The sequence below is a fragment of the Chroicocephalus ridibundus genome, chromosome 5 (assembly GCF_963924245.1).
Source record: "Chroicocephalus ridibundus chromosome 5, bChrRid1.1, whole genome shotgun sequence".
Lineage (NCBI taxonomy): Eukaryota > Metazoa > Chordata > Aves > Charadriiformes > Laridae > Chroicocephalus > Chroicocephalus ridibundus.
In genome coordinates, this window is record NC_086288.1 from 9,123,557 (window position 1) to 9,143,747 (window position 20,191).

The 20,191-nt window shown below is 40.2% G+C and overlaps 1 protein-coding gene across 5 annotated transcripts in view; it reads right to left on the bottom strand.

The window, feature by feature from the left end:
• Positions 1-7,101: 7,101 nt before the first annotated feature.
• DCLK2 (doublecortin like kinase 2) overlaps positions 7,102-20,191 on the bottom strand; it is an 85,702-nt gene continuing 72,612 nt past the window's right edge. For 2 of the 5 annotated variants that reach the window (XR_010071201.1, XR_010071200.1), the window contains 7 exons: positions 19,899-20,032; positions 18,503-18,580; positions 16,849-16,945; positions 14,903-14,983; positions 13,592-13,708; positions 12,574-12,656; positions 8,802-8,941 (listed from right to left, as the gene is read on the bottom strand). Coding sequence is in view for 2 of the 5 variants with exons in the window: in XM_063335760.1 (XP_063191830.1) it covers positions 8,720-8,941; positions 13,592-13,708; positions 14,903-14,983; positions 16,849-16,945; positions 18,503-18,580; positions 19,899-20,032 (729 nt within the window). In the remaining 3 variants the exon portion in view is untranslated. Of the gene's footprint in view, positions 8,942-11,728; positions 12,085-12,573; positions 12,657-13,591; positions 13,709-14,902; positions 14,984-16,848; positions 16,946-18,502; positions 18,581-19,898; positions 20,033-20,191 lie in introns of all 5 variants that reach the window. The other 3 variants (XR_010071199.1, XM_063335760.1, XM_063335759.1) reach the window with 3 other exon arrangements.

Sequence of the window (20,191 nt, forward strand, 5' to 3'; positions counted from 1 at the left end):
CTTTGGCGGAGTACTGGGTTCTTGCGATTCAGCGTGTATTCACGCTAGAGGAACTAAGTGCTGTGGCTCATGCATTCAAAGTACTCTTGGTGTTTATGCAACGGTGACTAAGTTTTCTGTGCTTTCTGCATTTTTATACTGATGTGGTTATGGTGGTATCAGTAGAGTTGCATTTTTATGTTTTGTGTAGCAGAAGGATTATCTGATTAAGAGAAGGCTGGAGTTGTCCTGTGTGCGGTAAGTGCCCAGTTATGTGAAACTTGTACTTCACACATCCTTAAGTTCAACAACATTCATAGCCGTGTATCAGAAGGTTTTGAGGGGAAATTGGTGCGCCCTCCAAGTGCAGTTTGCATCTGTCTCAGGCCAGGGGTGGGTTTCCTAGGCTAGGTGGAGGGAAAAAAGAGCCTAAACAAACAAAGGTGAATTTGCCAAATGGCAATCCTGACAGTATTCTCCTTATGATCTCCTGCTGACTTAGGAAACACTTTACTATTGAAAAAAGTAATAGTGTCTGATCTTAGAGCCTGAACATTTTGCGGGGAGTTGTTTTGGTAGTTTGCGTGTCTTAGAAAGGGCCCTGTTGATCATGAGATTGCTTTCCCAAACTGAGAGCACGACTGTACCTGTACCTCCCCTCCTCAGTTGCATCCAGGCAGCGTGTGACGATGGGCAACTGTGCCATGGTATCAAGCATCTCTCAGGGCGGCAGCAGCAGTGATGCCGGCTGGTGTTTTGCACATTCCGAGTGCTGCAGCTGTTCCGTGGAAAAGGACATCTCCGTCTTCTGCTCCGTGAGCAAGCCTGTGAAGACACCCCTGTTCTGGACTGCTTTGCTGGTGGCTTTGGTGAGTAGGACATACCCCTCCTTCCACGGGTAAACCAACATCCCTCGGGCACTGTCCTGGGGGGCCAGGCTTCCACTTGGGATCCCAGCTTTGGCTGAACTAGTCTGTGTCATGCTGTTTGTGATGAGGTGGCAAAAAAAAATTTCTGACTATTCAGGTATTTGTTAGTCTATTCAGGGCAGCACCTGTGTCAAAGGGCGTGCCTGAAACCTGTTGAATCCACAGGTGCCAGGCATTAACCTGCAGCTGAACCTCAGTTAGCTGTTATTTGCGGACTATTCCTCAAAAGAGGGAGAGGAGTCTTCTAGTTCCTCAGAATTTGGAGGGAGCGTTTATGAAATGCAGTTTTTTATGTGACAGTCTGGGCTTTCTTCTGTTCTGGTAAGTTCAAGCGGGTATGGTGTTAGCTGTGTTTTATTGCAGGTGCTCTGGAAAGCACTTCTCTTGAAATCCCTTCTATTTTGTGAAAATGGCTGATATAGATGCTGTAGGATCTGGCAAGAGATGATGGTATGGTCAGAGTGGTGGTTTCTCTGAAGGGAGTTCATGTTGTGATGTTACTGCAAGCAAAGGTAAATTAATGCCATAATACTTTTGAGACTATTTCTTCAGTTTTTGGCTGTGTTGTGCTATGTGTTATCAAAAAGCCTCTGCACCTGGAAAGTGTGCCTCCTGCAAACTATATGTATTTATTACTGTTTCTGGTGCTGGTGTACTCTTGGTAGTCCTCCACCTATCTGCAGCACGTTGTATTCTGCTAAAGAATCCTGCTCTGCTGATTTAGCATTTAGCAGAATAAATGTCTGAAAGAGCTAATCTGATACCAATATAATACAGAGAGTTATCTGTGGATGTTCTGCTGATGGAGGTTGTCATTCACGAGGAAAGGGAGAGTTTAGTATCCCAGAATTGTTTAGGTTGGAAAAGACCCTTAAGATCATCCAGTCCAACTGTTAACCTAGCACTGCCAAGTCCACCACTAAACCATGTCCCCAAGTGCCACGTCTATAGGTCTTTTAAATACTTCCAGGGATGGTGACTCAACCACTTCCTTGGGCAGCCTGTTCCAATGCTTGATAACCCTTTCCATGAAGAAATTTTTCCTAATGTCCAATCTAAACCTCCCCTGGCTCAACTTGAGGCTGTTTCCTATTGATTGCTAACTGGGAGAAGAGAATGACCCCCAGCTCTCTACAGCCTCCTTTCAGGTAGTTGTAGAGAGCGATAAGGTCTCCCCCTCAGCCTCCTTTTCTCCAGGCTGAACAACCCCAGCTCCCTCAGCCACCCCTGATAAGACTTGTTCTCCAGACCCCTCACCAGCTTCGTTGCCCTTCTCTGGACCTGCTCCAGCACCTCAGTGTCTTTTTTTGTAGTGAGGGGCCCAAAACTGGACACAGTATTCGAGATGGGGCCTGACCAGTGCCGAGTACAGGGGGACGATCACTTCCCTAGTCCTGCTGGCCACACTGTTCCTGATACAGGCCAGGATGCTGTTGGCCTTCTTGGCCACCTGGGCACACTGCTGGCCCATATTCAGCTGGCAGTCGACCAGCACCCCCAGGTCCTTTTCCCCCAGGCAGCTCTCCAGCCACTCTTCCCCAAGCCTGTAGCGCTGCACGGGGTTGTTGTGACTGAAATGCAGGACCCGGCACTTGACCTTGTTGAACCTCATACCGTTGGCCTCGGCCCATCGATCCAGCCTGTCCAGATCCCTCTGTAGAGCCGTCCTACCCTCAAGGAGATCAACACTCCCACCCAACTTGGGTGTCATCTGCAAGCTGACTGAGGGTGCACTCGATCCCCTTGCCCAGATAACTGATAAAGATATTAACCAGAACTGGCCCCAATACCGAGCCCTGGGGAACATCACTGGTGACCAGCCACCAACTGGATTTCACTCCATTCACCACAACTCTTTGAGCCCAGCCATCCAGCCAGCTTTTTACCTACCCAGCAAAGAGTGCACCCGTCCAAGCCACGGGCAGCCAGTTTCTCCAGGAGGATGCTGTGGGAAAACGTATCAAAGGCTTTGCTAAAGTCCAGGTAAACAACATCCACAGCCTTTCCCTCATCCACTAAGCAGATCAGGTTAGTCAAGCAGGACCTGCCTTTCATAAACCCATGCTGACTGGACCCGCTCACGTGGTTGTCCTGTACGTGCTGTGTGATGGCACTCAAGATGATCCGCTCCGTAACTTTCTGTCCCACCAAGGTCAGCCTGACAGGCCTGTAGTTCCCGAGATCCTCCTTCCAGCCCTTCTTGTAGATGTTAATACTACTATGGTACATTAGTAGCTGGTTTTTACAACTACCGTTAGAAGTTGGCATGATTTTGGGATTCTCGTTGTAATTCTAAAAATATTCAAATCGAATTTCTGTTTACAAACCTTACGGAGAACATTTTCTGCTGTGGTGCTTTTAATGTGTAGGATCAGGCTGGGGATTTTTAAAGACCAGTGGAGTTTCTTTAGTTATTCCACACATCTGAGCAGCAGCAACAAAAGCCTGACTCATGTTTTTCATATGGAGCTAGTGTCCTGGAACAAAAAAATTGTTTTCATTTCTTTTAGTAGCAAAAGGAAATTAAAAACTGGGTCTTCTGTGGGAAATTAATTTTATTGCAACTTTAGTTAGGACATAATTGCTGTTAGATATATCGAATAAGAATTGCCTAGATGTGGTGACTATCTAGATCGTAGCTTTTCCGTTTTATGTACTGTTTCATATTCACAGACATTTAAGTGTCCTTGTGTTATGGCACCTCTGGTTTGCTTTCTCTTTCTGTTATACTTGGAAGCAATTCAAAGGGAATAAAAGATGACTACGTTGCTCTTGAGAAACTGGCTGCATCCTAGTTAAATCAGCCCAGAGCCCGGCCATCCTGCGGGCGCCGCTCTAAACCAGTGAGACCTTTCCTGTGTAGGGTTAGGGTATTTGCGTAAAGCTTGAGATGACTCACTCGCTTGGATTTCCCATGTGATATAACTTACATGAAACCCCCAATAGTTTACTTTTATGCAGAACCAACCTAAGATCTTCAGTAAACTAATACAGTTAATGATGCATGGCCGTGCTTATGCATCATAATTCAAAGCTGCTCTTTAAAAGCTCTGGATCAAAAACTGTAGGAAATGGGTTCTGATTTTGTTTAGATGTACTGAACTTCAACTATATTTAACCTAAAGCCCTGCAATTCAAATACAGCTGGTCTCATGAGGAAAAAATGGATTAAAACATACAAAACAAAGTTTGTAAGAATAAATTCTAACTTGTATCTGTAAATAGTTCCATACTTCTTATTACAAAGAAGCATATTATTATAAAGCATATGTAAAATATTTTACAACTTTTAATAAATTACACTACGTGTAAATGTAGTGTAATTTATAAATTTATTTTTAATTTCATAAATTATTACACCTACTTGTAAATGAATTGAGGTAACATCAGAAAGCATAGTCTTGAAACCAAAGAGATTTGTATGTTTAGTAAAATCTGAAGTTACGTACAACTTCATATTTGGGACTGCATCATATGGTCAACTAATGGAAGATGTTTAGATATGCCCTTTGGAAATTATGCAGTATTGCATGGGAATAATAGACAAAGAGAGGTTTTCAAAATGTGGTACTTGCTGTTTGCTAAATGGACAAAGTTTGAGCTTTTTTTTTTTTTTCATTTACTATTTTTTTTTTCTTCCCGCTGTTGCTTTGTTCAGTGTGTATTGTGGGCTCTGAGCTGCACAATGCTGTAGCACAACTGAGCCTCGCTGTCTGTTGAGAATTTGGTGTATTCAGCAATAGCTGTATCCAGTAAGAGACAGATGACTTTGCAGATTGCGCTCACGTTTTGCATTTTGCCTTGTTTATCCTGTGTGCTAGGGATCCTTTTTCAAGCAAGCCCCGGTAGCTGCAAAACCAAAAATCTGACCGTTCTAAACAACAGAGCTAGCGTCTTTTTAAGCAAAAAGTGTTCAAACTTCGAGCGTTCAGCATTTAAACACTCTAAACGTCAGCATTTCATATTAATTGGCAAATGCTATTTTGGGGAGAAGGGGGTAGCTGCTGGTACTTCTTGGTGAAGCTGTGCTTCTCTGAAACCTGCATCTTACACGATTCTCACTCTCAGCTTTCCCTTTCCAAATACGACAAAGGCACTTAAAATTCAAATGCTGTTTGAAACAAAATCAAGAACGGAAGCAATAGCTGAGAAAAAACTTCTTGGTGGATGGTTGCACGGCGCCTTGCTTCTTCAGTCCCTGCCCTTGTATTTTTTTTTTTTACAATGCTAATTTAGTTTACAAACAAAACAAAAATCCCCCTAGAAAGGATTCCCCTGACAGTAAAGCCCAGCTAGACACCTATTTGTATGCGTTAAACATTGAAACTGATTGCACAAGGAGTGTTTGATTGAATGGCCTTTTTTCAATCTTAAAACCCCTGGTTTTACTTAACTAGCGTTTTGGATAGGTTACCAGGTTTGTGCATTTCTGTTGCTTTCCAATTGCTACTTGAATGTAGATTGAAAGAAGTAAACGTGAAATATCATTTCCCATTTTAAAACTGTTAAAAACAAAGATAATTGATAAATACCTGTGTTTATATAAAAGTGAGTAAATATTTTGGTAAATTTACTCTATCAACCTGTAATAATTAGACCAGTGACTACGGGGGCGGGGGGGAGATACGAAAAGCAGCCTTAAATGAGACTTTTAAAAATAAAAATTTCCTACTTGCTGCATAAATTTATTGTTTTAGCCTGAGATGATCAAAATAATTTCTGTGAATAGGAATTTGAACTCCTTTTTGGTGAATGTACAGGCAGTGGTATAACAAAAATACTTTCTGGTATCTTGCATATAGAATTAATTCATATATTTCCTATCTAACATTTTTTTATTTCAAGTAGATTAGGAAAATTAGTCTTCTCACGAAGGCCAAAGCTGCGATCCGTGTTGGAAATCGTATACAGGATCTTGCTTCTGATCTCCTGAATCTACACCAGGGTGCTGGAGTGTCTCCTGCATCACCCGGGCCCTTCAAGAGGTAACGCAAGGTGTCTGGCACCCGCTGGAGGATGCCCGATCGCTTGTATCGTGTAATTTGGCAACCCCTTTCAGACATGCTCAGTGCGATCTCTAAGCATAGAGGCAAGAAAAAGGGCATTGGATGCTACTTGTGGACGTTACTGTTGGTGCTGTAGTCTTCTCACCACATACCTAAATTGTAGAACCTCTGTTTTTCAGAGCGGTTAATGAGGTCTTAGAAGACCTGCGTTCCTTGAATTAAAAGACTGAACTTCCCCAGCTCAAAGAAAAAGCTTCACGGTTTTTGTTCCTAAGTCCAGGGCACTGGATGCATTCTACTACTGCTTTGGTTTGTTTTATTTAAAAAAAAAAGTAATAAAAATGCAGGAGGAAAGAAAGGGAAAATTTAGAGTAACAAGTAGGTTAAAAACACTTTCTGGTATCTTGCATATAGAATTAATTCATATATTTAAAAAATAAAATATTATTATTTCTTTAATTTGGGAAAAATTACCCTGCAATCTGTTGGTTTTAGTCATTACTTCCTCCTAGCTTTTTTTCCTCAAGTATTCCGTTTAGATGGGGGGATAACTGTGTCTGCATCTAAAAGCAAGAGATCTTTCCTTACCAAAGTAGCCTAAAGTAACATTTACTGACCTATGTAAATATTCTTAATGACTATCCCTATATATAAGGCAATACTTGAGAGTAACATCGTCTACCTTAACGTATTTTGTCAATCATTGCAATGAATTTTATGAGTTCAAGAATGGGGGTAATTGTCTGTAAGGGTAAATTCTGATGGGAATCTCGGTGAGCTTAGTGTTACGCTGATCTACAACAATGGAGGATTTGGTTCTGGGATTTAAAATCTAGAACTGCAGGAACTGGCAATATATCATTGGGATATATGAACAAATACTGATGTTCAAGGGACCTAAAAAGACCAGGGATTTTGAAAAAGACTTTTTTAAAATAATTCATTTTTTTAAATGTAGGCATGATAGTAGTTGTGTTGTCATTGTTGAGTGTTTGAAAAAACTGGCATTTAATCAAAATGGTACATGAATTTCAGCTACTTTTATGAAACAACAACAAAAAAGTGACAGTCCTCTCTGACAAATGTATAACTTGAGTTTACTACCCTTTATTTTATTTTTTTTTGCCAAGATGCTGTACATCTTTCAGACGTATCATGAGCTTAAGTTATCAGTTTTTGATCTTTGATTGCCTCTTCAAAAGGTAAAACACTCGCGTTCAGTCATGTATTACCGATGTCTTCCATGGGAGTCAATGAAAACTTTTAAACTTTAAAAGGTTATGGGAGCCATAGAATGGTCTGGGTTGGAAGGGACCTGAGAGATCATTTACTTCCAACCCCCTGTTCCATGGGCAGGGACACCTCCCACTAGACCAGGTTTCTCAAAGCCCCGTCCAGCCTGGCCTTGAACTTCCAGGGATGGGGCATCCACAGCTTCTCTGGGCAACCTGTTCCAGTGTCTCACCACCCTCGCAGTGAAAAATTTCTTCCTGATATCCCTCAGATTAATTTTATGAAATCTTTTTGGGTAGGTACCTAACTGTTCATTCTCTCCAGAATAAGACAACATTTTCACTGACAAAATAACCGAGTTCTCAACAAAATAAATGACTTTTTTTTTTTAATGAAGAAAGTTTATTGCAGGTCTTTCTTTTACAATTCTAGTAGAAAGTATAGCTAAGAAAGAAAATGAACTATGACCAATTTGTAAGAACGAGCAAAGGAAAAGAATAAGCTGAATACATACTATCTTGAACTAAGCATTATGGTAAAGATAAAACCTCATCTATCCTGTGACTGCAGATTAAGGATAGCTGATCCCCAATCCTTGTTTCCAGTGCCTGCACCGGGTGAACAGCGGGATAGCACTGACAAACCTCTGATAGCTATTGATGGCAGCTATTTGTAGTAGCTCCTCCATCAGCTCGCCCTACAACTAGGAACTGCTCCATTCCTCCTTGCTTCGGTAACATGCAGCAGGCTTTCTGTTCACAGGTCCAAAGCAATTTTATTTTATCTAATAGGTAGTCTGACCCTGGAGAAAGGTGTAGATGGAACACTTGTGGTTAGGATAGAAAATGGCTGTAACAAAAAGGCTTCCTTGACTTCAGTCTCCATTACAAATAAAACGTCCAGTGCTCGTGTTTACATCCCAAGTCACTTTATTTAAATTCGTATTATCTAAACACTACCCTGTAGCCTGCAAGTCAGATAACAAACTTGATGCAAAAACAACCGTCCTGCCCTCTAGCTCCAGTGTTCATCTCATGATATTTTACAGTTAGTCTGCTAAAGAATTTTTTGTGAAAATTTGCCTCTTCAAGTTTAGTAGAAACTTGGCCAAAAATAGAGGCATCGGAACATAAGGTGAATGTAAGTTTTCTTCCCTTGCCTTTCTCTCCCACTTTTCCGAGAATCCTTATCAGAAGAACAGAACCTGCTTATAGAGGTGAAGCCAGGTAACTGCTCATTGTCTCACTGCTCATATAAAAATATGGTTAGCTACACCACAAATTAGTCTATTTAGAGCCCAAGGCTGTGTGAAATGCAGTTAATTAACACAGATAACTTAAAAATCATCTAACATTGCCAGAATCTTTCCCCTACTGCTATTCTCAAGACAAGGGTAAAGAGCACTCAAAACGCACGGTCACTCACCCACTATTTGATCAGTCTCCCATGACAGAGCCTGCCTTGGGCTCGCCACGAGAGGGTGCACGCAAACTGAAAACAAACTGTCACGTGAAATGAAGAGAAATGTGACGAGAGTGCAGGGAGCTTCCGTTGGATTTGGTTTCGTCAGTCCTACGCACCAGGCTGATCCCCAGCAAACTCAGGAGATACTGAGGCAGGGAGCGTGGGGGATCTGAGCGGCTCAGAAGCAGCAGGGAAGAGGGTCTCGGACCCAGCCACACGAGGATCGTCAGCTGCAGCAGTAATTGCAGAAATTTTCTCCGTTCCAGCTCTGCCAGAGTCCTGACAGCGCTTGCTGCAGAAAATCTGACTCTCTTTATCTAGAGCTGTGTTCTGAAAACAAACAAAAAAACCCGAGGCGAAATATGAAAGAGCAGTTAAATCAAAGACCGGTCTTAAGGGTTAAAAAAATCTACAAGACATCAAGTGCATGCATTAGAGCCAGAAAAAAGGAGAAATACCACTGGAAATCTTACATACAGTTAATTGTAGCATTTTGTGGTGCCGGCTTTGGAAAATGTAAGGAAAAGTTATCTTCCGGACATGTGTTTGCCAGGATGGTGTGAGTTTAAATTTTTTTTTGTCTTGCAAGTCTGATGTGGAAAAAAATTTCCCTGAGTGGTTATGATATGGCAGGAACTTGTCATACTAGCTCTTAGCAAAATTTGTGTACCTGTGTTTTTGCACACACAAGGAATCACATGATGCTTAGTAAAAGCTTAATAATACATTTTCTGTAAGAAACCACATGGTACAAAAGCGTATCTGTGTGTGAAGATAGATGAAAACCTACTGCTTTTTTTCTGTCTTAAAGAAAAGGGTCGACTTTTCTGCTTATTGTTGAGAATAGGCAAATGACCTCTTATGAAGCTGACACGGGGCAAAAATGCATCATTTCTGAATACTGCACTTAAAAATTAGTTTACTGGAGAAGAGAGTAGCAGGTTAGAATGAAAACCGCATTAGGTGGATTATCTGGAGTACACGATGTGTCTGCCGAAGCCGACAACTTTCATCCTCTCTGAAGGATAGTGCGAGTTATATTAAACCGCAGCGTAACGTTTAATTGCCAGTGGAATGTCTAAAGTGACCTAGAGGGAAATACAGTAGTTCCTGTATCAAAAATATACGTCAGGATTGCTTTCTAAGACTTGGAGGGAGAGTGCAATTGGTCTTGTTTCACTGTTTGAAGGCTGACACTGATCATTATAAATCCATATACTTCTTGGCTTAACTACTTTGTGGAAGATCTTCAAGTACCAGTGGTAATACAGATCTAAGTTAATACAGTTAAGTTTGAAGTTAAGATTAATTAAGTTCTTTGTAGTTTACACTAGTTATGTAGAATAGTGCAAGGTGCGCTTACTCTGGTCACGTACAGCGTGGGCTTTCTGCAGTAATCCACAAATGGGTGACACTTCGAACTGAAGAGCAGAGCACAAATACATGTTTCACCTTTGTGGCACCCCCTGCGTATGTACGTGTAAGCATTCTACAGCACTGGTAGGGGGCATTTCCAATTTTGAGCTGGGATGTCTTAATTGTAAAGTAAGGGCAAGTGCTCTGCCTTTTCTTTAGCAATTTCTTGTTTTGATTGATTGCTGGGGTGGGCTCACTTTACTCATCTGAAAATTTCTATGTAGTCTCAGTGAGGTTTGTCTAATACACCATTCACTAAAATACATAGTTTTAGACACTAACATAATTTTCTGATAGAAGTTAAATTTAGCATGTATATTTTTTTCAGATGTGGTTTATTGCATCAAAGTCACCAAGAACAGCAGAAATAAGGCGGTACTTCTACTTTTTTTCTAAGCTGATGATACAGCTTGGTAGTAAAAACTTACTTCCTTACGGGGTACCTGAATTCAAATTTCTCTTTTACCTGACTTGGCAAAAAGAGCTGGACTACTACCTCTGATCTCTCGAGGACTTCTAGAATTTGCAGGTATGTGGATGGCGGGCTGTTCTGGAACCGGTCTCACTCAGACTCTCCTGCTGAAACTATTCTATTTTGTATAATGCTGTGGGCGTGCGCTGCAGCGGTGGGGTAGCAAGCAGCCTCGTGATGCCCCTCAGCTCCCCCAGGCCTTCCTGCCAGGCTCTTTCAGACCAAAGTATAACAGTTCCCAAAAGAAAAGGTTAAGTATGTTGAATTTAAGGCCTTTTGGTTTCTAGGGTTTTTTTTGGTTTTTTTTTTTTAATCGAGTTGCATACAGGTACAAGGAAAAAAATTCAATAGTACACAATCGAGTGGTCTGCTAACAATTGACTTTGCAAATGGGGCATGCAAGGAAATGACTAGCCGAACTGTATCTAGGCTTTTGAGATCAGCTATGATCTGCAGTAGACTTATAACTATCAAAAATAGCTGCTATCTAGCAGGACTGCGTGTTCTCTTTTGCTTGCTGGAAAGAGAGTTCTGAATAAACAGGTTTCTGCTGTTTCAGTGGCAGGATAAATTATTTAAAAGGGAAAGAAAATGCTTTCAGGTAATTTTGACAGTGGTTTTCTGCTGTGCTGTCCTCACAGCAGCCTCCGATAGTTGTCACACCTTGCACATAGCAATACATACCTATGGAATGCAATTTAATTTAAGAAAAAAAAAAGTTTGAAGAGGAGGCATAATTTTACTGTTGCTGAGTAAGAATGCTTCGTATTAATTTAGGACTGATTACATTCCTGACTAGCTCTGTGACACCCTACAGGCTGAAATGACCACTAGCATTTTTATTTTAAATGGAGACAATGCTTATTTCAGTGGTTTTGGATTTTTTGGCTCTGTCTTCATAGGATTCCCATCTTTTTCTAATTGCTGTTGGGTATTGTAAGATACACATATGCACAAAATTACTCCCAAGGGACTAGGCCAAGATATGTCTGAGGAAGTAAAAAATATCTAGCTATATCAGTGTTTGCTTAGAATATTTAAAATATGCATCACCTCATACAGAAAACTTCTTTGTAAGTGTTTAAAAGATCTTTCCTTTACTGTTTTTGTGTGGCTGTTAAAGCTTTTTCCACTTCAGACTGGCTGAGTTATTTCTCCTTTCTTCTTGTTAAAAATGGAGAACATGAATTTCTTGTGCAGCAGAACAAAGCATCGCAGTTAGTACGTACCATTGCCTTGGACCTACTCAGAGGAAAGCAATGCAGGCATTGGGAAAGGAGGAAAAAGGAAGGAAGCAAGGGACAGAAACTAGACTTACTTTAAGCAGAACTAACACAATTGCAACAAATTTAGATTTACACAACATTTTGAAATTGACAAAAAAAAAACCCAGTAATGAATTAACAGCAACATGCTTTTAGGGGCGGAAAGAGTCTCCTGTGCAAGAGCACTGAAGTAGGTATGTGCAGTTTTACTTATCTGCCACATGATGGTATTATCTGCATTGGCCAGATGACAAGATTTGAATGAAGTGATGCTAAAAGGGATTCCGTTACATATGCAGGCGGACTGATATAGCAATGCACTGCAATACATGAGAATTACAATACTGTGCTTGTCTGAATCCATGTTTTTAAGCAATGAGTGCTAGTACGAGTGAAGAACTTCTTAACACAAAGATAACGAAATTTCAATGCTCTAGATAAACCAGGGCAAGAATAACAAATCGAGGGCTTAACCCTCATTAGATTACAGTGTTTTGAACAAGAAGTTACTTTCCCTTCAGCAATAACTGGGAGCTGCATTCAGAAATAAATACTTATGCGTTACATCCTTCCATACCTGTTAGAAGGAAATAAGGCAGGAGAAGGGAAAACTAAGTGTTTTAATGAGGTCTACTTTCCTGGCTGAAGGAAGGTCAGTAGCTAACAGAATCAGAAAAAACCCACACCAATAAGAAGCCAGAAGCTACGCTGTGTCAGAGATCTGAGACAGGCTTAAGTGGCATGCAAGTTGGAGAGGGGCTGAGAGTTAGAATTAAAATTGCTCTTATTACATATAGTACATTTTATACCAGTTTTCAGCTTCAGGCTTATCCATAGTCTCAACAGTATAAAGAATGAAGCTCTGAAGTCCCTCTCAAACTGTCAAGTCAAACTGTCAAACGAAATGTAGACAACAGCATGAACCTGAAATCTATTTTCCGACTTATCTCATTTTTATTTTATGTTACCGCTTTTCCTACATTTAAATCTTTGGCCTATTTAATTCACATAAATATATTTGCAAAATCACGTATGTATGCAAAAGCACTATTTAAATTTACCTGCTTTAAGACGATTAAAACAATTCTTTATTAACATAAGTGGGCTGGACTTTGAGAGCAATTAATACTAACAGGAAGGTGTGGGGGTGGAAATCACTGTGTTACTACTATAGATGGTTTTATTTTTCTTTCCGTAACCAAAGATCCTCTTTGTGTGCAGTGTCCATCGTTGCATTAGACAAGAACGGGCCACAATAAGAACAGAATGGACGTTCAATCTCTCTAGCAGTTGCATGTGACTGGCCAATTACAAGTGCAGTTCTAAGCACTGATAACAGTAAACTCCATTTCTTCTACCATGACTCACGCATCTGCCTTCTGGAATTACTGTGTATGTAAGTTCAACTATAGGTCATCAGGGTTCCGTTGTATGCTTTGAAGTGTACTGTTGAACAACAGCATGCTCAAGATCAAGCAATACTTGGTCAGGCAGAGGGGAAGAGCCTACTTAACTAACTAGGTGGTCAGTATGATAAAAAATTACAGTTTTTATAATGAAAGCTATTAAATCATCAGTAAGCTTCATTTCAACATACAGCTACTTAGCGTTTACATGTTTCTGTTTGAAAGCTTGTTTTTATAGCTTAGCTGGCACGCTGTGATAGACTCGGTTGCTCTCAAGCGATGATGAGGCAATCCACACTCTATGAAGCTAGACTATTCTAGCTTGGCTTTTGCTATTCTTGCACCACACATACTCATAGAGCACTGTTAGGAAACTATGCAAAGTATAACATCAATGTATAAAAATGTTAATTTCTCTTACCATGATGACAGAAACCCCAGCAGATGTGTTATTTTGCTTGGGTAGGGTGTTATTAAAGTGCTGCTTCAGTTTACCTGTTACTTCAGCTTGCATATTATTCTCCTGGGAAGCATCATCCTGTATAAGAGTAAACACAATATTCAAGTTAGGAAAAAACCAAAAGTATGCTTGAATGCAGCTGAGTAAAAGAGAAGTTTTCTATTATCCTCAGGTACTTCCTGCTTTTTAACGTGAAGTAAGTGTTCAGACAGGCAGCCCAAAAGTGAGTGCACTCTGCTACATGAGATATAGTTCAAATGGGTTAAGATAAATTACAGAGGAAAGGAACGTAGCAAGCACTGTTTTATGTATGAAGCTGTTTCTTAAAATGCCATATGATGCTATATACTTTGCTTTGTCCCATAATTATAAGCTGTGAGTTTGATTCAAGCATGTTAGAAGTAATATACTTGAAATAACGTTAAAAATAAAAAGCACGTTTGTCATTTGGCTTTCTTTTAAATCAGCATTTTAAATGGTCCATCATGTCCTAAGTGTGAAAAAATTATACAGTACCATAAATACGTTTGCAAGGAGCTGTTACGCCTAGACAAACTCATTACAGTTGTCATCTCTTGTTTGAGGGAACTCCATAGATCATATTCAGTTCCTCTTTTAAAATGTGTGTGGAAATAGACACTGACTATGTACGTGTAAACCTAGTATTTATTAATAATGAACTGATTTTCGATCCATAAGCAACGCACTTTGGTGCTCCCCATTGCTGCTGCCCAAAAAGATGAAGGACCCAGCAGCCATCAGCTTAGTGCCTATGTTAAATTAGGTATTTTATTTGCTAATTTTATGTCTCTTATGAAGCTTGAAGTGCTTCAAGAAACAGGAGCTCATACTTTAAGTAGCACTGCAGCAAGTAAGATGCCAACGTGCACAAACAGTGCTGCCAATACACATTTTTGAGATGACTGTTTTCTAGGCTGAATGTGAAATAACAAAAAAGACGCCCAAGTCGGACATCTGCCTGTGGCGTTATGTTTAAGCGGGATTATAGCAACCCCCGGCACCTGCTGATTGCAGCCAGCAAGTCTTACCCTCAACTCCATTCTTCCAGAGCCCAGGCGCTAACAGTGCTGTCAGAGCTGAAGCGAACTTCAGGCTCTTGCGGTTCTCTTTTATGTGGAAAAGGCACCAGTGGTTCAATAAACAGAAACGGGCATAGTAGAAGTGTATTGCTGCTTCTGAAAGCTACACTTTAATGGCTAGATTTACAGATTTAATATCGAATTAGAGACAAGTAAAATGCAGTTTACTCACTGACACCCAGGGATGGCTTAGGATCTGTGCAGCTGTATATCGGGCTTCAGCATTCACATGTAACATCAGGCTAATTAACTCCTTTATTTAAATAAAAGAGAAAAAGAGTTTGAGGAGAGTGGGGAAAGATATTACAATGGAAAACATTGTTGCATCAAGTTCTTCTCAGTGCAATTTTCTTGCTACCTGAGTGGAAAAAACCCCAGCTTACACTGATACCAGAACCAGTGATACCAGTGTGACTTCAGTGGAATAAAAAATTTGCCCTTTAGGGCAAATATCAACTTCCTTATTGTATTCATGTTTCACTGAGTCTTTTGAAACCGATGGAAAGGAAATGTTAAAAAAAAAAAATCAGCTATGATGTTCCAGTTTGTTCTCTATATATTCATGCAGGTGACCAGAATGAAAATAAACCTGGGACAGATGAGACCCTCTCTGGGCAGTGTACACGCACAGAGCAACACAGTACAGAAAGAGCAAAAATCGGTGGCAAGAAACTGCACCTGACATTCAAGAAACTGCTGAAACCATTTGAAAACTATGTTGTCTTCTGTGTTGCTCCAGAAGAATAACAGGCATTTAACTCATTTCATGAGCTAAGGTTCATCTGCTATAGGAAAAAGCAGATAGACACAAAGAGATGAATGCTTAATTCTACTAATTATGTGGTGAATCCCAAAATATTTGGTATGGTGGCTTTTGATCATATTTGAGAGACACTACAGCAGATGTCTTCAGCTTTATCAAATATTTCGTAGGCCTTCCATTAATGGTACCTACAGATATGATAAGCCTTAAGAGGTCATTGATACAAAGCAGTCTGTAAAAAAAAAAAAAAAAAAATCCCAAACAACTTTCTTCAGTTGTTTATTCATTCAAGTTTCTTCTTATGCAACTAACAACTAGTTTACTGGCGTAATTCCTGGTTCTACAAACCTATTAAGACAAACACCTTCCCCTCCCAAGTGAACAACTTCATGTACTGGCAGCTAAATCCCCCCCTCAAAAAACCTTTTATAGCCTCCAAATTGTCAGTCTTCGTGTTCTTATCAAGAGTACTTCAAGGAGATTGTTCATCTGTTCAGTTTTGGGAAATGGCTTCTTCAAGCAGATAATACCATACCTCACTGCGAGGTTTCCCAACCAGGCAAGTTATTTAGTCTGTGTAAGCCTGAAGTGAAAGGTCACCTTAGTACCAAGATTGAGGGCCTTGTTTGTGCAGAATGCATGTATGGAAGAGTGCGAGTTGACTGGATCTTACGAAATGTTGGCAAATAGATAAACAGCCATTGGGAAATGCATTAAAAAAACGCAACTTCTCATTGGCTGGATAATAAATGATCGCCACTTACTAATTAGAGTCCTTGGATATCATTCAGAGCACGTTACTGAATTAGCTTGAGAAGTGGGGCTTAAAAAGCTGGAACCTTTATCCTAAAGACACAATCATTTTAAATGCAAATGGCAATGATAACGCAAGAACTCTTAGCAATGGCAAATCAAGCTGGCTGCACCTCTTGAAAAGTTCTAATAACTGGCCCCAGTAAAATAGGAACAAATGATGTCAATTGCATTCAGGCCACATAGCAGTAATTTTTCTTTTTTAAAACGGGAAGGGAGTAGGAGGGAAAAATTCAGAGACACGCTTATTTTACAGCTGAAGCACCGAATCTGCTATAACAGTCCATCATTAAGTAAACTGAATAGCATGTGATGCTCGCTGAATGCAGCTGGCTTTCTGCTACACTTACTCAGACAATGACGTGATGGCCTGCAAACCCTGAGCTTTCCTCAAGCACTGTTAAGCCAGCTAATGAAAAAGGCACAGCAGCTGGACGAGCGCGTAAGAGTCTGTCCTGCATCTTCTCTTCTGCCTTTCCAACAGAGCACAGTCTTCAGTGGCTTGTCAGAAAACTATTTCAGGTTAGAAAACGTATGGGTACCTTTGCTGAGTCAGTGATGTTATCCCAGTAGGGAGATGGAAATTCCAGCTTCCCAACAAGTATCTGATCAAAGAGGTCTTCCTGAAGGTTGTTTTCACTGCGGAACAACAGTAATGAAACAGATCATGAGAAAGAAGTCAATTTGTCATGTGAATTTTTAACTTGATTTGGGGATGGAACAGAAACGATGTTATATGAAGTACTATAAATGCAGAATTTGCAAGCTTATATAGTGGCAGCACTTCCGAGGTGTTTGCCATAGTTACACTGTCAGGAGTGATGAGACCAGAAAAACAAATATATTGAGGTGAAAAAAGTATATATTGAGGTGAAAGGAGTTCTGCTGGAATAGAGACTGCATAGCTAACGGGAACAGGAAAGGTGATTTAAAAAAAAGAAGTCACTTGCCAGCCTAGTTGTAAAGGACCTGCTACAGAGAGCACATGATAGGGGGAAGAAGTGTAGTGAAATGAGCCTCTTCTGCTAAACTATCACACAGGAGAATTTTCAAAATCCAAAGAAGAGATATGGAAAACACGATACATTTAGTTTACTGACTATTGGCAGACTACTGATATTGAAAGGATAAGTAGTTTTGTATCAAAGTCATGGCATCATGAATCTTCAGGGATCAACGGCAGCAGGCTTTTTGTTTTTTAACCTCTGTTGGCCCTAGCCACTGTGAACATCCACCCAACCTACTTCTGCAATGAACGCTTCACCTCTTGGGGCGGTTTTGCAATAAATATTTATTAAGCTTGGTTAAGGCTTGATTCTAATAGCATGGGTATGGACATTCTCCATGCCCAACCCCCAAACTCTATTTAAAGCAATTGCCATTTGTTCCTATAATATATCTTTCAAAACATATTTTCAGTTTTAAACATGAACTAACCACATGCAAAAAAACCCCACCTAAACTAAAAGATAATTTTTCCATTGACAATTGTTTATATTGTATTCTTTGCAAAATATTCAGCCTCGTGATTTTTTTGTTAAAACCTAAGCACTTTCCTGTAAAAATGGATAAAAAGACTGCACAAACTTATATTCTCCACTTAAAAGTTAAAAGGAGAATTCCCTGTTGAATGTTCCAATTCCTTCTCATTCCCTGGCCAAAAATTCGCTGAACTCATACGTATTGTGACATCAAGTAGCAAGAATCGTGTTTGCGAACTCCATGGCTCATATGACACTTATCAAAAAGATTAACAAGGTTAAAAATGCAACAGAAGCAAATTCTTCCCCTCACCTCAGCTTACCGGTAACCTTCACCATTACCACCACAAACCAGTAACCTGCGGCATCCAGACAGAAACACTAGAGGGCAAAGCATGCACGTTCATTGCACCGGGATACCCACGGCAGACAAAAGGAAAAGAAAGGATGCCCTCACACCACCATTCTCCCTGTACGCAGCAGTAAACCAGTTGCTCCCTTAGAAAAACAAGTAAATAAAATTGATTCCCAAAACCTGACAAGAGGGACAAGTGAAAAATCATTTTAAAAAGAGAACAAAAAGGTAAAGAAAGTGCGTCAATCTAATTAATTTTTTTTTTCCCAGGAGGCCTTCTTCAGGGAAATAAATAAGACTTGCTTAGAAAAGAACTTGGTTCTTTACTATTTTTTCCCTTTGACATACAGGGACACTCACCTGCGAAAAGGCGGAAATCCACATAACAGTATGTATGTGATCACACCTGCAGCCCAAATATCCACCTTTAAGCCATAGCTGAGAAAAGAAGATTGTGTTACTTGTGCTGGATAAAAACCACCAACATCGTTCCAATCAAACAGTTGATTACATTTACATTAATATACATTGAGAATCTGTTCTAAGTTACTTGCTGATGATGTGGAAATGCATTTTGAACCTAAGCATCGGTTTACTTAGCGTCATTCACAGTCTGGAGGAAACTGTGATAACATCATTTTTTTCTCTTTTCTTTTTTTTCTTTCCTTTTTTTTTTTCTTTTTTTTTCTCTTCAGAAGCCTCAAGGCTCTCCAGGGTCTTCTGAACATACTCAGATTCAATTCAGTACCAAGGTTTCCCAATCCAGAATCACTAATGATAAAAGACAAGGATGTGCTTTCTCAGTCCCCATACTGGAGTAACTATCTCTAAGGTTATCATGTGTTGCTAAGCAACAAGAAAGATACCGATTCTCCAGTCTCTTGAGTAACACAGGGAAAAAGAACTGCACCTTTCTTTTAAAGCACAGAAATTAAAACACTGGAGGTCAAAAAGAGGTCTTCCTTCCTATTCTTTTCTATCCAGTAGATTCAGTTTGTCAAAATCTAAAACGTGCAGATGAAGTGCCCTTTGACGTTTGAGCTCACTGCAGCTGTAAAATATTTCTTGATATGACAAATGCACTGAACAATTCTCGAAACAATACAGCAAACCTCCCTCCATTAGGAAGACCAAGTTCAGAGTGGTCACAGCTACGGCAAGAATCAGCTAGGATGCAATGGGGGTCTAATCTGTCTAAAAGGAAAGACGGCTTGTGAAATTTCACCCATTTTACAAAATTATTTTGTATTTATGCAACCACCTGTTAAATACAGAAAAATGGGGTTGTTTAATTAAACCAACAGTTATCAAATAGCACGCGTCACCCAAACGAGGTCACTTGAATCAACACGATCTAATTAGCCCTACTGTGAGAACAGGTTTAGACCGGTGACCTCTGGAGTCTCTTCCAATATAAATTATTCCATTTCTAACATGAACACTGTTTTGCTTGTCTATTTTTCCCCAAGCAGCTGCCACGGCTGGTACAATGAGCTCTGAACAGCGAGGTGAGGCAAGGGAACACAAACCAATAAATTCCACTGCACCAGCACTGGTCATAGGGGGGTGGTAAGGAGGCAAAGTTGAATTGGGGGAGCAGGGTGAGCAAGGAAACCGGCCTCTTTGAGGAACTGAATGATGCCTGTTTTCTCATAGGTTACAAAAAGACAGAGGACCATCCTATTAAAGCATTCCAGTTCTTACAACAGTTGAGAGCTACCCGCCAAAGACCTATGTCTTAGTCAGTCATCCTTACCCTGTCTCTGCAATGATTTCTGGAGCCACATACGTGGGTGTACCACAGACGGTATATAAAGGTCCTTCAACTACAGTTGCCAGTCCAAAGTCTCCTAGCTTCAAAGACTTGGTTCCATCTGGATATTCACATACCTAGAATCAGCAAAATAAAAACAGAATGAGGAGGGGAACACCTGCATTTTTTAAATCCTTTAATTTGTTTGGAAAATAATAATCATCACATCAAGAAGACAGGAAAAAGAGGTAACTTCCACAGCCCTGTAGGGAAAGAAGAGAAAAATGGTATGACCA